At 35.8% G+C, this 19,370-nt stretch overlaps 1 protein-coding gene across 1 annotated transcript; it reads left to right on the forward strand.

Annotated features, from left to right (window-relative positions):
- The first annotated feature begins 5,341 nt into the window (after nucleotides 1-5,341).
- Nucleotides 5,342-18,132, forward strand: LOC128858578 (COA8 family protein CG14806, mitochondrial). Its single transcript, XM_054094971.1, has 2 exons — nucleotides 5,342-5,703; nucleotides 17,911-18,132. Exons 1-2 carry the CDS (start codon nucleotides 5,422-5,424, stop codon nucleotides 18,115-18,117), a joined length of 489 nt encoding a protein of 162 aa, XP_053950946.1. The 5' UTR covers nucleotides 5,342-5,421; the 3' UTR covers nucleotides 18,118-18,132.
- The last annotated feature ends 1,238 nt before the right edge of the window (nucleotides 18,133-19,370 follow it).

Genomic DNA, 19,370 nt, shown 5'->3' on the forward strand with positions numbered 1-19,370 from the left:
AGCAGATAAGCGAGGTTAAAGATCTGATTTTGCTTGCTGCTTACAAGTACAACAGAACAATTCACTCGGTTGTAGATTCGAAACCAATCGAAATTTTGCAGAACTGCCCAGCGGAGAAATTTGGGGATATTAGAGATAAATTAATAAGAGCCCAGAATTTAGTATTGAATAGATTGAATGAGAAAAGAATAACCAAAACATATCAGCCTGGTGAAAGGGTGTTTCTTCGACGAAATAAGCGATTGGGAAATAAATTTGAGAAGGTGTTCGTGGAAAAAATAGTAGAAAGAGATTTAGGTACAACAGTACAGATAGAAGGCAGGAAAATTCATAAAAGTAATTTACGATAAAATCAATTTCAGATTGCCGCTTGCCCTAGTCTTCGTCACTAGAGCCAATTTAATTGACTACACCTCCTCACAAGTTATCACCATCCCTCGGGGAAATGTGGCTATTTATAATGAATTCATTTACCTCGTGCACGCCACCAACCTAACAGATTATCGCCAGATAGCTTACGAAAGCCGATGGTTCACATCAAAATCAAAAAATCAGGTAGTGAACGAAAATATTTTGAAACAGCAAGGTGAGGAAATACTACACATAATTCGCACTTTGGAAATACCTAAGAGAATTGCAAGGTCAATAGATTTTCTGGGGTCCGCCCTGAAATTTATAGCCGGTACCCCGGACCACGAAGATTTTGAACTGCTCTTGACAAAGGAAAGCATACTAATAGAAAACAACAATAGGCAGATTAGAATTAACTCCGATTTACAAAATAGAATTAACGAAATTACCAACCTAATCAATACACTTCGCGGAAATCAAACGGATTGGATATTAAAAGACGAGGAAACATTGCTCTGTGAAAATTTGGTAAGAAGAAATAACCATATAATCAGCCAACTAAACAGACTAGCACTCTCCATTGTGTTGGCAAAAAGTAATATCATAAATCCACTTATTTTGGATGACGAAGAGATGGATCAAGCGTTCAATTCCGAACAATTACCCTTTAGTTTAAGTAATTTACTTTTAGTATCTAAGGTAAAAATTTTGCAAAGTTCTGATGTTATTTACTATATTCTTAAGGTTCCTAAGGTTACAAATTTCTGTCAATTCCTAAAAATCTATCCTGTAGTCCATAATAATAGTATCGTAAAGCTAGAGACCACGCTTGCGGCAAAATGTAGCGATACGTTTCAACCACTCGAGAACTGCAATGACACTCTGGTAGCTAAAGTGTGCAAACCGGCTCACTCAGATTGCTTGGGTCAGATGCTAAATAATAACACAGCTAATTGTTCATCAGAATCGGCATATCACATACCATCAGTTCAAAAAATAGAAGAGGGCATCATTATTCTTAACAACGTGCAACCAACGACAATATTTGATCAACGAAAATTGGAAATAAGGGGAACGTATCTGCTTCTTTTTCGTGACTCTATCACCATAAATGATACAACTTACGTGGTAAAAAGAGAACCGACTTATATCCAACCACATCCTCCAAAAACCGTATCCATTAATTACTTGGAACACCATACGAGTTTGTCCCTACCATATTTGCACCAAATTTATATCGACAACATCTCTCGCATTCACGAATTGAAGGAGGGTATATCTGTTCATCGTAATTTGTTCTGGACGATTTTTTCTTTTCCTCCATTATTATTGATCGCAATAGCAATTTTTTTCATCCACCGCAGAAACAAATTAGCAAGTAATAAAGTAAAAACTCAGAGGGCAGTAGAGGAAATTTTGGCACGAGTCGAGGACGGCTCGTCTTAAGAGGGGGAGAAGTTAGCGCATTGCACACTTGCAAAGCTAAAACAGAGATTTGATGATTCCCTTGAATCACTCCCACGCTACTGGCTGTTCGTAATTAGATCGCACAGCTTACTCCTACGCCTGCCCGTCTTTTGGATTTTGCAAATAAACAAATCTTACAGCGGTCAAGCTGATCATCAATTTACGTACGTGACTTTTGGCAGCTTGAGGAATGCAGCTGAGAATGCATTCGTACCAACATACAAACAAAGCTGCCGGCGCAACTACACCAACACAAACTCAATAGCTACACCGCAAGTAGGGATTTAGGGTAGATTGTAAGAATATAGTTTTTAGTTGAGATTGGAGTTTAATAAAGAACGGTCGAAAGTTGAGATTGGAGTTTAATAAAGAACGGTCGAAAGTTGAGATTGGAGTTTAATAAAGAACGGCAAAAATTAGAAAAGTTATATAAAATAAGGTGAACTTTTTGTGTGTGTTCGCTAACCGGCCGTGTCTTAGCACCGAATTAAACCAAACTTACACACATTGTCAAGAAGGAATTGAAAATGGATTTCGTAAAGTTCAGTTGTAAGTCGGAACTCTGGCAACGGGTACAGCGTTTTTTTGAACCAGCCATAATGTCGTTTACTTTTATAACGCTTGGGGCGGAACTGAACTGTCAAATTGACAGTGTGAGTTACAATGTGTCAATATTTTTTTCTGATTTGGATGCCATAAGGAGAAGACGTAAGGGAAAAGTGTAAAAATTTTTTTTGAATTTTTTTGGAGTGGATTTTGGAACAGTGAATAATTTCTTACGAAATTTGAGAATTTATTGTGAAATCCGAATGTTCAAATGAAATTATGTGTTAGTGGAAAAAAATTTTTTTTTCGTTTTTTTTTTTTTTTGAAAAATATAAATGGATAATGGTTAAAAAAGCTCCAATGCTTAATAAAACATATAAATTGAAACGAAAAATTCATGGATGATCAGGAAAAAAGACGATTGTTTCTTAGTTATTCCTTTGCGTTGATTTGAAATTTAAAAACAATCTTTTTTCCTGATTTTCAATTTATATTTTTTATTTACTCAAAAACAAATAGAAAACCAAAAAAGATTGTTTATGCCAAAGCGCTTGAATAAAGAATAAAGAAATAAATAATATGAAAACCATATCTTTTCTGTTCTAAACCATATCTATTCTATTTTAGTGTGCCCAACGAAGCGGGCCGGGTTTGCTAGTTTTATATAAAAAACCACACAAAGGCAAAAGGTAACGGATAAAATGTATTATTTTCTGTCGTATTTATTGCTGTCAAATTATCGATAACACGTCAGCATCAATATAATACAATGTTTTAGTAAATACCCATTCTGCATTGACCTGATGTTGATGTTGACATCATTTGACGTCAACATTTTGACGTTTACTACTTTAGCATCTTCTGGTTCGAATATATTCTATAACCCGCTAGCGGAAAGCGTTCGTCAACAATTTCTTAAATATATGAATGAAAAATGCAAACTGCTTAAATAATAAATAATTTGTTGTTTTTGACGTGATAACGTCTTATAATTCGATTTAACAGGCTGCACGCACGAAAAAATGTGTCGTTACCTTGCTCATTAGTGTTACCTTGCTCATATGTCGTTACCTTGTTCATTAGTGTTACCTTGCTCATTGCCGTTACCTTGCTCATTTGTCGTTACCTTGCTCATTGCATTGAATGAACTGCAAGCGAAAGCGCCGAACGAACGACAAAGCAAACAAAGCAAACGAACGGCAACGTTCGACATCTTGCTCTCTCCTACTTAAGTGAGCGTATATATGTATGTATATGCGCATATGTACATATATAAATTCACGTATTTGTATTTGCATATGCCTTCTTATTGATTATTATTAATTTGATTCACTTGAAGAATTTAAAATAAAACAAAGTTTGTTAATAATACCTGTTGTTTTAATGTTATTATTATTAATTTTTGATTATTATTAATTTGATTTACTTGAAGAATTTAAAATAAAACCAAGTTTGTTAATAATACCTGTTGTTTTAATGTTATTATTATTTTTTGACGTGATAACGTCTTATACTTCTATGTAGCCGGCTGCACGCACCAAAAAATGCGTCGTTATCTTCCTCATGCGTCGTTACCTTGCTTGAACAGCATGTTATGTTATGTTATGTTATGATATGTTATGTTAATGTTAACTCATTCTCTATATCCATACAAAATATCTATCAAACAAATAAAATTAAAATTTTCTTTTGAAAAATGCAACCATTCAATCAGTATTTTCTTATGACATTATCACGTTAAACTATCGTCAGTAAACCGACTTTACAGACAACCTCTTTTTTTATTTAAATATATTTATAAACTGTTGTACTTGAATAAAAAAATTAAACTAAAAATACTTCATATATAAATAATTAACTTAAAATCAACTTGAGTATCTAGAAATGGGGGGAAAATGAGAATTCAACTTAAACATGCCTCATTAGATTTTCAAATTATACTTACTTTACTAGCAAAAATATTCGTGCATTTCCCAAACAGCGTTCGGATGTTTGTCATCGTTGTTATTTTCCGTTTGATTGAAAACCAACACATAACTCAGAACTTTCTCCCACAAAAGAAGAAAACAAATGAAGCAGCTGTCAAAAATTGCTTTAAAATTGGAAATACGAATAACACCCCATTTACACACGGAGACATCTGGAATGGAGACACTGGGAATTCTCTTTTCATGTCTCATTCGCGGACACACGGGCAAAATTGTTTTCGGCGACATTTTGACATTTAATACTTTAGCATCGTCTGGTTCGGATGTATTCTAGCACGCGCTTACATGAAAAGCAGAGAGCGTTCGACAACAGTTTCTTAAATATATGAATGAAAAATGCAAACTGGTTAAATAATAAATAATTTGTTGTTTTTTTTATTGAAATATATTTATAAATTCTTATACTTGAATAAAAAAAATTAAATTAAAAATACTTCATATGTAAATAATTAACTTAAAATTAAACTGAGTATTTAGAAATGCAGGGAAAAATTAGAAATCAACATAAACATGTCCCATAACTATTTTAAATTATACTACTTTACTAGCAAAAATAATTGTGCATTTCCCAAGCAGCGTTCGTATGTTTGTCATCGTTGTTATCTTCCGTTTGCTTGAAAACCAACACATAACTTAGAACTTTCTTCCACGAAAGAAGAAAACGAATGAAGCAACTGTCAAAAATTGCTTTAAGATTGGAAATACGAATAAGAAGCACAAAGCGTGTCGCCAGTACAGGAGACAAATTCCCTTCTCTCTTCCGCGGCCGTCCTTCACCCGCGAACAAAATGTTTCCCTTCCAGAGGAGACATCGTGTAAATGGGCACTAAGAAGAGCAAAGCGTGTTGCCAGTACTGGAGACAAATTCCCTTCTCTCTTCCGCGGCCGTCCTTGACCAACGAAGGAAATGTTTCCCTTCCAAATGTTTCCTTGTGTAAATGGGCACAATACAGTAGTACTACTCGGTACGCAAGTAATGTGTCGATATTCGGTACTCGGTACTTGTATCGATTTATTACAATAATATGAATATATATATATATATATTGCAATATATGTACATATAATAATGCATTTTATTACACTGCGTAAATCTATAAGGAAGCATATTCAAATACAAGTCATATACAGGTTTAATGGCAAGATAACCAAATTGAAAGATAAACCAGACCCAAGTAACATCTCACAGGATTATGTTGGGGCCCCAGATAAGTTATCTAATATACGGTCTTATATTAGACATGTACCTAAGAATGAATCGATACTGGAATGCCGTTTAAGGAACATGCAAGATGAAGTCGAAAAGTGGAATCACGGCTTCTGGAGCAGGCATAATGAAAGGTTCTTTTGCGTAAGTGATTCTGAAAATTTAACTATGTTTTGCGAAAAGAAAAGCGACAGTTCGTAAAAAAATCTAGAAAGAAGGAAATGAAAGGTAGAAGCAAATATTCTCATTTAATTTAAAAATATATATTGGGGGAATTGTTCAGTATAATGACGCACGCTTTGTGGAGGATCCTAAACCTGAAAACCAAACCATCAGGAGACTTATAGTTTTTAAGTAATTTATTGTTATATGATAATTGTGTAATTTAGCCAAATGTAGTTTCGCTAGGAACTTCAAAACAAAAAGATGCTCTTATGCAGCTAAGATTTTACAGAGACGTTCGATTAGAAAGGTGTTTGTAAATTGGTAGTAATTTTGCGTAGAGTTGTTTACCACAATTTCTCAAATCTTGTCAGTTCAACTCTGGTTTCGCGATCCACAGTATTTTTTGTAGAGCTCTTCTGTGTGGGCAGACTTTGGCCGCGTTTCAAACAAATAACCATTATAAGTTAAAACGCCACAGGTATGTGTCTAGTATGGGGACGGGATAACCCCCCATTCCGATCAACACTGAACTCTGGAAATAATTAGTATAATGCAACACGCTTTGAAAAAAAGCGATGTGAAGAGGGTCAAGGTTTAAAGGGGGGAAAGAGGGGTGTATCCCCATCTTAAAACTGAAAACCGCACCCTCTGGAGGCTTATAGTTTTTAAGTAATTTAATGTAAAAGTTGTGTAATTTAGCGAAAACTTGATGTTGCCATACACCTGAAATAAAAACGAAGTTGTTAAGTAGAGATGTTCAGTGGGGAGTTGATTGTAAATCTGCAGTATTTTTTGCTAGAAACATTTTTGAAAATATAAACATACAAAAAAAGCGTTGCAGGAGGAAATTTAAAATAAAAAGAGTGCGATTGTCAGGATTATGTTATGTAGTAAATTCCGCGAATCTGGTCCAATCAGCTTTGTTAAAGTTGATGTATGGCCGGTGATCCGCGGATACAAAGTCGGCAGGTTTCTCGATCGAGATGATAATGAGCAAGTGGTCTGATGCAAGCGATAGCATAGGACGCCAGCTTATGCGATTTATCAGACCTGCGCTAGCAATTGTTATGTCAAGCGAGCTGCTGCAATTGCCCACTACCCTGGTGGGGGCGTCGTCGTTTACAGTGCTGAATGTCAAATCGTCTATCTGCTCTGCCAATAGCTGTCCTCCACGATAATTTGGCAGGCTTGAATGCCAAAGATCGGGATGCGCGTTAAAGTCACCAACTACCAATCGGGTTTCTCCCCTGATGAGCGCACCAATATAAGGGAGATATCCTGCCGGGCAGCAGGTGAATATTATATATTTTGAGCTCGGCATCGCCTGACCGGACAGCTATACCTTGACATTCTAAGGTGCTGTCCCTGCGGTCGATGCCTTCATCGCTGAGACGATACTGCACTGAATGGTGGACTAAGAACGCAAGGCTACCACCGTTGTAGCCGTCCCTGGTAATCAGGGGGGAGCTAGCGCGCAGTTTTGTCTCCTGGACCGCAGCTATCTTGATACCATACCGGCTCATGAAGTCGACTATTTCGTCAATCTTGCTCGTGAGTCCGTTGCAGTTCAGTTGCAATAGCTTGAAGCTTCGCGGGAGTATGGTCGTAACTCGGGGGTGAGGGATGCGTGATGTTGACTGCGTTGGTCCTGCTGTGCGTTCCGCAAAATTGGTTGTGGCCTGATGTTGACTGGTGGCCGCGCCACTGGGGGCGGTTGCGGGTGCAGAGCTCTGCAGCAGAGGGCAACGTAGTCGCGTGTCCACTCACGGGTGGTGTGCAGGCCGGAGCACCTCCGAAAATGGCACCAGCCACTGCAAGAATTGCATTGGACAGTTGTCAAGTTCCGAGGAACTACGGTCTTACACACGGAGCAGAGCGGGGGACCAAGAGCTGCTGGTTTGTCCCCGCACTAGGGTGGGAGCAGGAGGGTTGTGGGTCAGAGAGGGAGTTGTGTTGCTCGTGGAGACTCCTTACCGTTGAGGTGTTGTTGGTGGCGGCAGTGTGACGTGCCGGCACTGGGGGCAGTGTCGCCGTTGAGGCAGAGGCCGCCTGAGAGCGGGAGCAACACGTGGCCACATACCTTGTGGACCACTCCCTGTGTGTCTTAAGGCCTGAGCAGGTCTTAAGATGGCAGCCCGGAAGAGATGTATTTGGAGCAAACTTGCTGCAATGAGTTGCTCCTGTGACGAAAGATTGGGGGTGGGATACGGTACACTAGACAGGGCTAGTTTACTGGGGCGGCAGACCTTGGTCGGGAAAAACCGGAGTCATTCCGGTAACGTAGAACCGGCTGCCATGGGAATGATATTCATGCACGCTTATAGCCTTCGCTAATGTAGTGGTTGCTCCGCTTAGCAGTTCAACATCATAAGACTAAATAAAGATAGCGGATAAAACTCGTAGACAAAAATGTTCACAAAAGAATGTTCTATAAAAAAGCTCTTATGTATGTTTTCCATAAAATCAGTAAAAAAAGTTATCACGCTTGAAAACAAGTCATCCCTTAAGGCCGTGGTCAATTAAAAGGTCAAAAAAATGGATTTTTTTTTCCTGAAATCAATAGCTTAGATATTCAAGAACATGAGACACAAATTTTCAGAGTTAAATTCCAAGTATTTGCAGAGCTACAGAGCAGAGCGTAGTGCGGCGTCGAGCAACCGTGCGCTTATTGTTGTAGTTTGAAGCGCGTTTTCTCGGCTTTTCATTTTCACGATTTTAATATACCTAATTTATGTACACGATTGCAAAAAAACTAAACGAGCTATCCATTTCCTTCAAACTGCGTTATCTTCAGTATTGTTTTCTCTTCTATGTGAACTAAAAAAAACATCCAAAAACTTTTTTTAAGCGACTTTTTTACCCAGTTGAAGAGTTTTTTTTTTTTCCTTGAAAAACCACTTTTTTTTCTACCTTCCTTTGCCCCAACCTTCGAATTTTACGTGTTTCTCCCATTTTTCTTAGTTCACATCGAAGATAATTACATCAAAATTAATAATCTTTTTTTTTTGTTTTCAGATGAAAATTGCAAGTTGTATCTTGTACCGAAGTTGGATACTTCAGTGGCAAGGCGCTCTGGGATAATATTATCCTATCATACACAATTTTCGTAACTCAGAATTCACGAGATAAACGCAAAAAACCAGTTGCACCCTTATTTCTAAGATGGCGGCCGTGGGACACAACCCCCGACCCCGAAAACTCAAACTTAAGTTCTCAGTGATGAGTTCTACATAATAAAACCATAAACTCGCTTACTCCTAAAACTACTTACTTAAATCTTATTTTTACTGGACTAAACAGAAATATGGGGAACGGCTAAAACACAAAGCTTCAGCTCATACAGCGAACACAATCCAAAATATTACGAAATATAGCAAATGCTGGTTGGTTTTTTTCCAATGAAGCCATACATCGTGACTTAAACGTAGACACAATCCAAGAAAAAATCATAAAATTTAGCACTAAGCATATACAGCGACTGTCAGTCCACCAAAACGAACAAATGCGTAAAATAATACCGGCAGAAAATATCAAACGAAGAATAAAGCGGCTCACACCGACTGACCTAACTATAAGATTTACAGTGTAATTACAAAAACAAAATAATAGTAATAATAACAGATTCTTCTTTTTAGTAAAAGAACATAATAGGTAGACCTAAATTGTACAAAAATTACATATTGTTAATAGATAACAGACTGAATAAATAAATGGGATAAAAAAATTTAGCAACGTATTTAACTTCTAGAAGCTTAAAAACAATGATATTAAAGGTATCGCAAAAAATAATAAAGTAATTAGAAACCAAAAATTACGGTTTATAAGTATATTGTATTGCTTCGATCAGTTTTACAAACGGGTCCTCATGCTTTTTATAAACAGATTTTCTCCACAAACATTCGATTACCATGTCTGCAAAACAAATAGCGTGGTTGTGTTGTCTTTATTAAAAAACTCGTTTCCTTTCAAAAAACGAACCCTCATTAGTCCAACTCCGACTACGCAATCCACAGTAGTTTTGGGTAGAACTCCTTTTCGCGTAGGCGGCCTTTGGCCCCGTTTCAAAAAAATAACCCTCATAAGTCCAACTCCGGCTACGCAATCCACAGTATTTTTGCGTAGAATTCGTAGAATTTGTTTTTGTTACTATTTACATGATTAAATAAACTAACTTCATTAAAACAAGCATTATAATTTGGTATAACGGTATATGTAAATATGTAAGCAAATACGGTGGTGAAAAACCTAAGCCCTTTGAGACGTTCATAGTTCGAATGGTGGGTCCTCGCTCTTTCTAATGGGTGCTGGCCGTGCGCCATTCGCTTTTTGTTAGAAATTTTAAGGACTTTCCAACGAAGCTTATTGGAAATGTTGGTTTAGTGTGTTTTTGAACTTTACCTTCACCGAATGTTGATATATTAAATGCAATTTTCACATACCGTTTTATCATTTTTAGATCTTTTTAAAATACACTCGCATTTTAAACACTTTATATTCAAACGAACGAAAACAAATCAATACAGGAACCGTGCTTATATCAGTTGGATAAGCCCTTTTGTGGAATAAAAATAAGTTATACTTTTGTTATTAATTTATCAATTAAACTTATTGAGGTTTATACAAATATATCTTTAAGTCTAACCTTTAAAAAACGATCTAATTCTAAGAATGCAATAAATACAGAATTTGTTTCAATGTATTAACTTAATTCTAGAAACTTAAAAGTAGTGACCCGTAACTGCAGAAGGTTAGTTCTTTTAACTCTTACTATATTTAGTTTCGGTAAAGCGGCGTGTTCTATGTAGTTATAAGCACTGTGTTCGTTGGTCTAAACATTTTTATTGTTAATGTTGAAATATTATTACATGTGTTCCATTTACAACTAGATCTTCATTATTTTCGTTTTGTATTATAAATTTGTTATTATTTAATATTAACCCGCCCTCTTTTACATTGTCAGTTCTCTTATAGATTTTATCTTAACTACTACTACAATGTGCTGTATTTAGTTGAGTAGATCTAACTAATCCGTTTTTCCCCAATTTGACAAAAATTAATTATAATTCTAGTATTAAAATTGTTTAATAATTTAAAATTCATTCCAAGTTTTCGAATAATTCTATAGTCTAACTGTAATATCCTACATTTTTGAATTACATGATTATATTATTTCTATGCGCAATAGTAGTTATGTAGTTATTGAATTACCGTTTTTAGCTAATTGATTCCTTTCGTTGTTTTTATTCGAAATTATTCCATTTGTGATAAACTGACATTTGTTTGGCGATTTCTACAAAATCATTTAATCACGTTTTATGTATTAAACATTTGTAGGTATATAGAAATACTTAGAATAGTGTATAGTCTTCGTCGAAACAATTGTGAAACTGAACCTGAAACTAACTAATATTATCTTTGTGAATATTCTTGTCATATATCTTAAATCTTATTGAACTACTTTTTCTACATAACTATGTAATAGCTTGTTCTATAGTCTTTTATTGAGTTTTACATACACTATGTCTTCTTCATTGTATGTTTTATGTATTGTACTTTCATTATGATATACATATTAAATCATACTTATTCTTCTTCCTTATTTTATATTGTTAAGTATCCTTCATTGATATTTCCTTTCCATACATTATGTATATTGGCTTGCAGTCCGTTACTGAGTGGTCTGTGTTATTAAAATTGATTGTCACTCGCAAAAAGGTCACAACGACATCATTCATATTATTCTTATTTTTAATACACCTGGCTATTTCTGTTAGGGTGCTATGAAAGCATTCTATTTGGTGTTTGATTTACTGTGGTAGGCAGGCACTTCAAACTGTTCGATACCGTGTTTATTTCTAGTATAACTCTTAATTGTTTCAGATTTTAACATATCAAAATTTTTGTTTTTCGGAATATATTCAGAATTTCCATTAAACCCGCCTAAATGTTCTTAGCGACCGCCGAATGGGTTGGTGCGTGACTACTATTCGGAAGTGCGTAGGTTCGAATCTCCGTACATGAAATACCAAAATGATAGAAAAAGTTTCTACCCTTTGGAATCGGTTTAAAAGTCGTCCATTTGTGGAACAACATCAAGACGCACGCCACAAATAGGAGGAGGAGCTCGGCCAAACATCCAATGTTAGTATAAACGCCAATTATTTATCTGTGGTCACAAGCAACAGCAGAATAAGTCGAAAATCATTCTTTCGAGAAAAATCCATATTTATGTACAGGATCATTTCTGAAAAAATTAAGAGAGTGTATGGGAAAAAATGTTTTGCAAAATCAAAGATCCTTACAAGCGCAATGCTACGAGCAAAAAATGACAATGATAGTATCATTTGTTCAGTAGATATTAAATAAAAAGAAACATGACGCTAATATCCATGGAAACGGTTCATGCTGCACTAGCTGAATGTCCTAATGGTTTGAATCCTTGTGTAAAAGCAAATGATGACCATGACAGAAAGATCAAAGTCCCACCATGATAACTATGAAAATTCCAACCCTCTAACGTCCCTACAGAACTCCCAGGAAAAGCTTAAAAATTTGTAAATTTGTAACAGAAGTTATGACAGGACTAACTATATATCACCATACATATGTATGTGCTATGTAGGTATATATACCCAATATACCATTTCTAGTATATACCAATATACTGGGCATATACCAATAGGTATATATACCCAATATACCATTATTGGTATATACCAATAGGTATATATACCCAATATACTATTATTGGTACACACCAATATGTATATACCCAATATACCATTATTGGTATATCTTCTTCTTCATTGGCGCGATAACCGCTTACGCGATTTTGGCCGAGTTTAACAAAGCGCGCCAGTCGTTTCTTTCTCGTGCTAACCGGCGCCAATTGGACCCACCAAGTAAAGCCAAGTCCTTCTCCACCTGATCTTCCCAACGCAGAGGAGGCCTAGAGAAAGAGCTACTACCACCAGCTGGTACCGCATCGAATGCTTTCAGTGCCGGTACCGCATCGAATACTTTCCAAAAATCATGCGCAGAATCTTTCTCTCAAACACTAAAGGCGTCGCTTCATCGGATGTTGTCATCGTCCACGACGGGCATGATGAGAGTCTTGTAAAGTGTTAGTTTTGTTCGTCGAGAGAGGGCTTTGCCTACTTAGTCCAAAGTAGCACTTGTTGGCAAGAGAGATTCTACGTTGGATTTCAAGCCTGACATTCTTATCGGTGTTAAAGTTCTGGTGCTGGTTCCTAAGTATACGAAGTCTTTTACAACCTCGAAATCAGAGCTGTCAACAGTGACGTGGGTGCCGATACGCAAGGGCGCCGACAGTTCGTTTGATGACAGGGGGTACTTTGTTTTGGCCTCGTTCACCACCAGACCCATTCGTTGGTCGTTAACGATTGGGGTGTCGGGAACTTCACATTCTCTATGACATGCGCATTTATCACTATTTGAGGGGTTCGAGAAGTGTTCCCTAAATAATTTAAGTAGCCTCTGGATGTCAGTCACCAGATCGCCGTCTTTGTTCTTACAGGAAAACGCCCCGGTCTTAAAACTTCCGAACTTTCTGATAGTACTTTCGGGTGTTGTTCCTATTGGCCAGCATCGCAGGCCTCGCACTGACGTATTTCGGCCTCTCGTTTCTTCTTTCGGATAATACGTCTCTCTTCCTTTCTTAGCTCTCGACAGCGATTCTATCTTTGTTTTCTGCGGTAGCATGACATTCCTCGTTGTACCAACTGTTTTTTCGGGCTCGCCGGAATCCGATTCCTTCTTCGGCGGCGGTACGTAGTGAATGAGAAATGTTTCTGCATTGCTCGTGCATGCCGGTTTGTTGCGCAGTACTCTCTGAGAGCAGAAGTGAGATTCGAGTGGCGAATCTTCTAGCTGTCTGTTGTGATTGCAGCTTTTCGATGTTGAACATTCTTTGCGTCGTTAGATGCACGTTTTTTGCTGCACAGAGGCGTGTGCGCAGTTTGCCTGCAACGAGGTAATGATCCGAGTCGATGTTGGGCCCTTGGATCGTACGTACATCTAATTTTTTGAAGTGGCGGGTCCCAAACCCAGCGCACAACCAGCTATCCTGGAATGCTTCGCCATCGCATGCTGGTTCACTCCCGAACGGGTGTTCGGAAGCTACCCAGAGCATACTTGGGCTAATCCCGGAAGTTGTGTGCTACTTGAACCATATGCAAAAGAATCGTCCTGGCCACTCCCAAGTGAATGGCGATCAGTAACTTTCCCCACTTGCGCGGACTTCTACATATGGAACCATCCTCGTCTACTATTGCTATATTAAAAGCCCTGTGGATGTCATCATTTTTCGTGTACCTGTCAGACAAAATTCGAAGAATCTTCGATTGTTGTCATTGGATTTTTACTATAGTATATGAGTTTTTTAGTCTTCCCCACACTTGTAGTCCATATAGCCAAAAATACTGCGGCACAGTATCGATTGTTTATTAGATTTTATTTTTAATTCTATGGATCTGTTGAAAAATAGATTTTTTTTTTTCTAAATCCAAATTGGTGATCGGGTATTATACGTTTTTGGTCTAGAAATTGGCTTAGCCGATCATGTAATAATTTTTCACCAATTTTAGATATTGTCGGTAGTATGCTTCTTGGTCTATATGATGACACGGTAGTTGGATCTTTACCCGGTTTTGGCAATGCAATAACTTCTGCCACTTCGGAGAGTTTCGAAAAATATTGTAAGGAAAAGCATTGCATTAAAAACGTTTTGCAAAAATATATATGCCTTGGTTGGTAGCTCCCCTAATGCTTTTCCTGTTACCATGTATGTAGGTATGTATATCCGGGAGCTTTTTTATGTTTTATTTCTTTTTTGATGCAAGCTATTATTTTGTGTGTATTCGTCCTTTTTATTTTTTAAAATCATAGTGAAAGTTGTTTTGGTTGTCGATTTTCTTTTCTTCATCATTTGATAGAATTTTTTCGAAGGAATTTGTCAATGCTTTCGCTTTTTCGTATTTTGTAATGGCCCATAAATTGTCATCTTTTTTTAATGGTGGTTGATGTTTTATTTGAGTTTTTAATTTTTTACTAATATACATTTCCATAAAGAGTAGTTTGTATCTTAATAGGGAGTCAGATTATTCAAATAGCTTTCGATTTCTTTCTTATTTCTCCTGCTTAAAGTATCTTTTAGAATTTTTGTAGTTAAGTTTAATTGTCTTAACTTTCTTTTTTTTATAATTTGCTTCCTAATAGAAATGTCAGTTGTTGCTGTATTTGTTCTATTTGCTTGCTTTGGTGCCGATCTGATCCCTGCTTCTAGAACTACGTCGTTGACATAGATAACGGCGTGTTCTATGTCAAGTTGCGCTTTTAATATCACATTTGGTAAGAAAAGATGTATCTATAGATTTACTATGTAAGTTACATATTCAAGTAATATTGGCGAGTGGTCAGAAGAAAGTTCATAGCACGACTGAATTGTCAATTGGTTATGGCTTATGTTTATAGTTATGCAGAAATCGATCAAGTCTGGAATTTTCTTTACGTCAGTTGGCCAATAGGTAGGTATAAGGTAGGTATATAAGCATCGGAGTTATAAATCTCCAATTGTTTTTGTTAATGGCGTTAATGAGAGTACACCCCTGTTTGTTGGTGAGGTTTGAGCCCCAATCAATGTGTTTTGCATTGAGATCTTCAGCTGCAATAAATCTATTGTGAAGCATCTTTATGTATTTGTCATTTTAATAGGAGATAGATACTGATTCATTTTTGTCATAGATTTGAACTTTCGTGTTTAAAGATAAGGCGCCGAATACCGTGGGCCGTGGGCTCTTTCATCAGGATGGTTTGTCACATACTCTTTATATTTAGGAAATTTCCGAAGACTTTTGTCAGTGAAGTGTGTTTCTGCAATCAATGCTATGTCAATTTCTTTCTCAACTAAAAATTGTTTTAGTTCTAAATAGCGCTGTGTTAGTCCATTTGCATTCCAAATTAAAATTTCAATTTTATCGCTTGTGCCCATTCCATATTCTTTAAATGCGTTGTAATTATATTCATCATATTTGTCATTTGGTTGACTAGGGATTATACCATGTTTTTAAGCTCTTCAATATCATTGTTTTTTTAGATTTGTTAATCAGTTCCTGGTCTGCTTTATGTTCCCTTGAAGAAGATGCAACATCAGCATAGCTTACTCCGGGAATTATGATTGTTACGGCTGTTGTTATTGGTGTATTTTTTTCGTGTTTAATGTTGATTTTTTATTAATTATTATTAAGTGCTTTATAAATTTTGCATACTTTATAGTTGGCGGCATGGTTATCTCCACATAAGACGCATTTAACTTCCTTTATTTGGTTTTTGCATTCCATTGAAGGATTTCTACCACCGCATTTCACTCATACTGGATCCCTTGTACAGTAATTTTATGTGTGCCCATATTCCTGGCACTGTGAAATGGTGCGCTTATGGTGAGGTGCTTCAAAGATTACTATGCAGCTCATTAGCTTGTTTATATTGTAAATGTCTTTGTTGTTGCCACTTGCTTGTAGTACGATAAAAAATAATGGTAGTGGTTTTTTGTTGATCTTTGTATTATATTATTATGGTAATGTTAAGTACTTAGTGGCCTTTTTCATTTAATTCTTTTCTGATTTCTTCGTGGTCTGTAGAGTGGTGCATATTTCGTAAGACTACTTTAAATCCTCTCTCACTTCTTGGCCTAAATGTATACAATTTCGTTCCTTTTTCTTTTAGCACGTGATGTAATTAGTAAATATTTGCAAATTTTCTGCTTGAACGCGAAATTCATTATTTGCTAAACTTGTTCGAGTGAAGCTGTTATTTGCTACTTCATTTTAAGCACTCTTTGATGTTTTTATGCAATCTACACCTTGAACATATATTGACGGAGGCTTATATTTTTTTCTTTATCGCCTTTATTTACATTTTGTGACAGAGAATCTTTAATTTGCCCACTGTTTGCAGTTCGAGCAAGTTCTGCTTCATCATCCACATCCAAAGCTGTAAATTTGTTTGTAGAAGAAGTTCAACTCAGCGAGTAATTTAGCAACTTACCACAAAATTAACAAAAAAGTAACAGTCTAAAATTATATACATAGGTACATAAATGCAAAAGCAAGTGAAAAAAAAAATGATTTTACATCAAGCGCTTTAGTACTAAGTAAACTAAGCAAAATGACAATTTTAATAAAGAAATTTTTTGAAAATGTGCAAAATTAAAAAGAAAATATGAATAAATGTTAATAAAAAACAAAATGTACCGCTACCGAAAAATTCCACCTGCAAAAGAAGTGGCGCGTTAGTTAGCAAAGGATTCAAACATTCAAGAACTCAGCTTAAAACTGAAAGTTCGAACACTTCAAAATTCAAAACTCAAAAACTCAGCTCTAAGCTGAAAGTCCGGAAACCAACCTTTTCAAAACTCAAAACTGAATTCAAAAATTCGAAATAAATTTCGTTTATTTATATTTAAAATCACACTCTGCTGAAACCCCCATCTCTAATCCAAAGCCCCTTCTTCCTTTTCTTTCACCTGCCTGGTTCCTTCGCTTCCTTTAACTAACGCGGACGCTTCATTTTGTTTCATAAAAAAGTATTTTAAAATAAATTGTTAATTATTATTGATATTATAATTTTGGAAATGAATATACGAGTAAATACTGGAAATTCTGCTTTCGCCTTGAAATTTTTTTAAGTTGAATAATATACAAGGCGGCCGCCGTAGCCGAATGGATCGGTGCATGATTACCATTCGGGATTCACAGAGAAATCGTTGGTTTGAATCTCGGTGAAAGCAAAATTTGAATTAATAAAAACATTTTTCTAATAGTGGTCGCCCCTCGGCAGGCAATGGCAAACCTCCGAGTGTATTTCTGCCATGAAAAAGCTCCTCATAAAAATATCTAACAACATCAAGACGCACACCACAGAAGTGTACGCGCCAATTATTTATTTATTTTTAATATACAAGGTAAATAAATAGTCGGAGATATATTTTATTTATTTATTTTTTCATTACATTCTGAAGTTATAAAACCAGAAGAATGCTAATGACAATATGACATTTATTAAAGTATACTATTTTTATTTTATTTTTTTCTAGTCTTAAATGAAAATAGAAATTGAACCTCAAATGAATAATCATATAACTTTAAACATATCTAACATTCTTTTTAGGAACGGGAGGACTTTGTTAATGCGTCTATGTCTGGAAACAAAACGGAAGTATCAGCAGATAAAATGAGCGAATTCTATAAGTCATTTTTAGATAAGAATAGAGGAACTCATATCCGCTATAATTACTTATGGTATTTAAAAAATTTTGAAATGTTAAAACTATCTTTTAGAGTTTATATTGAGCGACTTTTGAAAAAATTTAAATAAATATCATTCAATTTTTGTGAATAAAAAACTAGTTTGTTAACATTTTATTTCAAGTAAACGCATTGTTTTGAGTTCATTTATTTTATTGGAGAGAAAATGCCTTGGATGTTGATCCAATGATATAGGAAGAATTCCATTTCCAGCATTGCGTAATGACGTTCCTATGTTTTTTTTTGATCAGAGTAACAGCAACAATAAATATCAAAAAAGTTAACGAATATAAAATTTCGAATCACTTCCACAAACACTTGTTTTTCAAAAAATAAGTAAAAAGTGTCGCCATCGAAGGAAATAGGAGGCTGGACTTGCAATGCTCCTCAGAACTATTTCGGAAGGTGAAATTTATAAGCTCTAAAAGGGTCGAATATTTTGCGTGCTTCTTGGGTTACCCAGCTAAGTGTCACGATCAGTTCCCATTGGAACAATCCGATCATTTGTATGGGTGTTGGCATCACTGATATAAAACTTCCATAGTACGGTGAAGAATAGAGGTAAACGATTTGTTGTTGAAAATGGATTCGGGATACATTAAACAAGACTCAGACAATTACTTCATTTGAAGAAAAATACAGACTTGGACTCAATAGTTAAAATAATTATATGTTTATGTATTCTACGCAACTTTTGCTATTTGCAACATGACAGCATTGAAGATAAAACATTAATAGAATGAATAGATGAAGGATTTGTAAAGGATACACATTTTAAAAACGATTTTTGAACAGAAAATATTTCAATTTTTTTTTTTTTTATTTATTGAAACGTTATAAATAAATAGATACATTTCATGTTATTACACCTAGTTATATAACTAACAAGCAATTTTAGTTTGTGAATTTATGAATCTACTTATTAATAACCGCTAGGTCCAGTGGTTACGTCCTCTTCAGCCTCATAGTATATATTGCTTCAACGCAAAGAGATGAGGCTTCAGCATTGACGTGTTGCTCAATCCTATTGACATGCTTGACACCGCAGAGATTTATCATTTCATTGAGTGTATGCAATTGTAGGTCTCTATATAGGTCGTCATTCCGTATATACCAGGGGGCTTTTACGATGTCCCGGATAACCTTTTTTTGAAAACGTTGAATGATTTCTACATTACTTTTTGCTGGGCATCCCCACAGTTGAACTCCATAAGCCCACACTGGCCTAAGGATTTGTTTGTAAATTAACAATTTATTTTCAATGCGTAATTTACACGTTCTGCCGATAAGCCAGAACAATTTTCTATAATTAAAATTGAGTTC

This window comes from Anastrepha ludens, chromosome 3, assembly GCF_028408465.1.
Source record: "Anastrepha ludens isolate Willacy chromosome 3, idAnaLude1.1, whole genome shotgun sequence".
Lineage (NCBI taxonomy): Eukaryota > Metazoa > Arthropoda > Insecta > Diptera > Tephritidae > Anastrepha > Anastrepha ludens.

Coding starts and splice junctions, on each gene's coding strand:
- LOC128858578 (XM_054094971.1), top strand. CDS start 5,422: ATGCATTTTATTACACTGCGTAAATCTATAAGGAAGCATATTCAAATA. Junction 5,704..17,910: donor ATAATGAAAGGTTCTTTTGC/GTAAGTGATTCT, acceptor CATTCTTTTTAG/GAACGGGAGGACTTTGTTAA.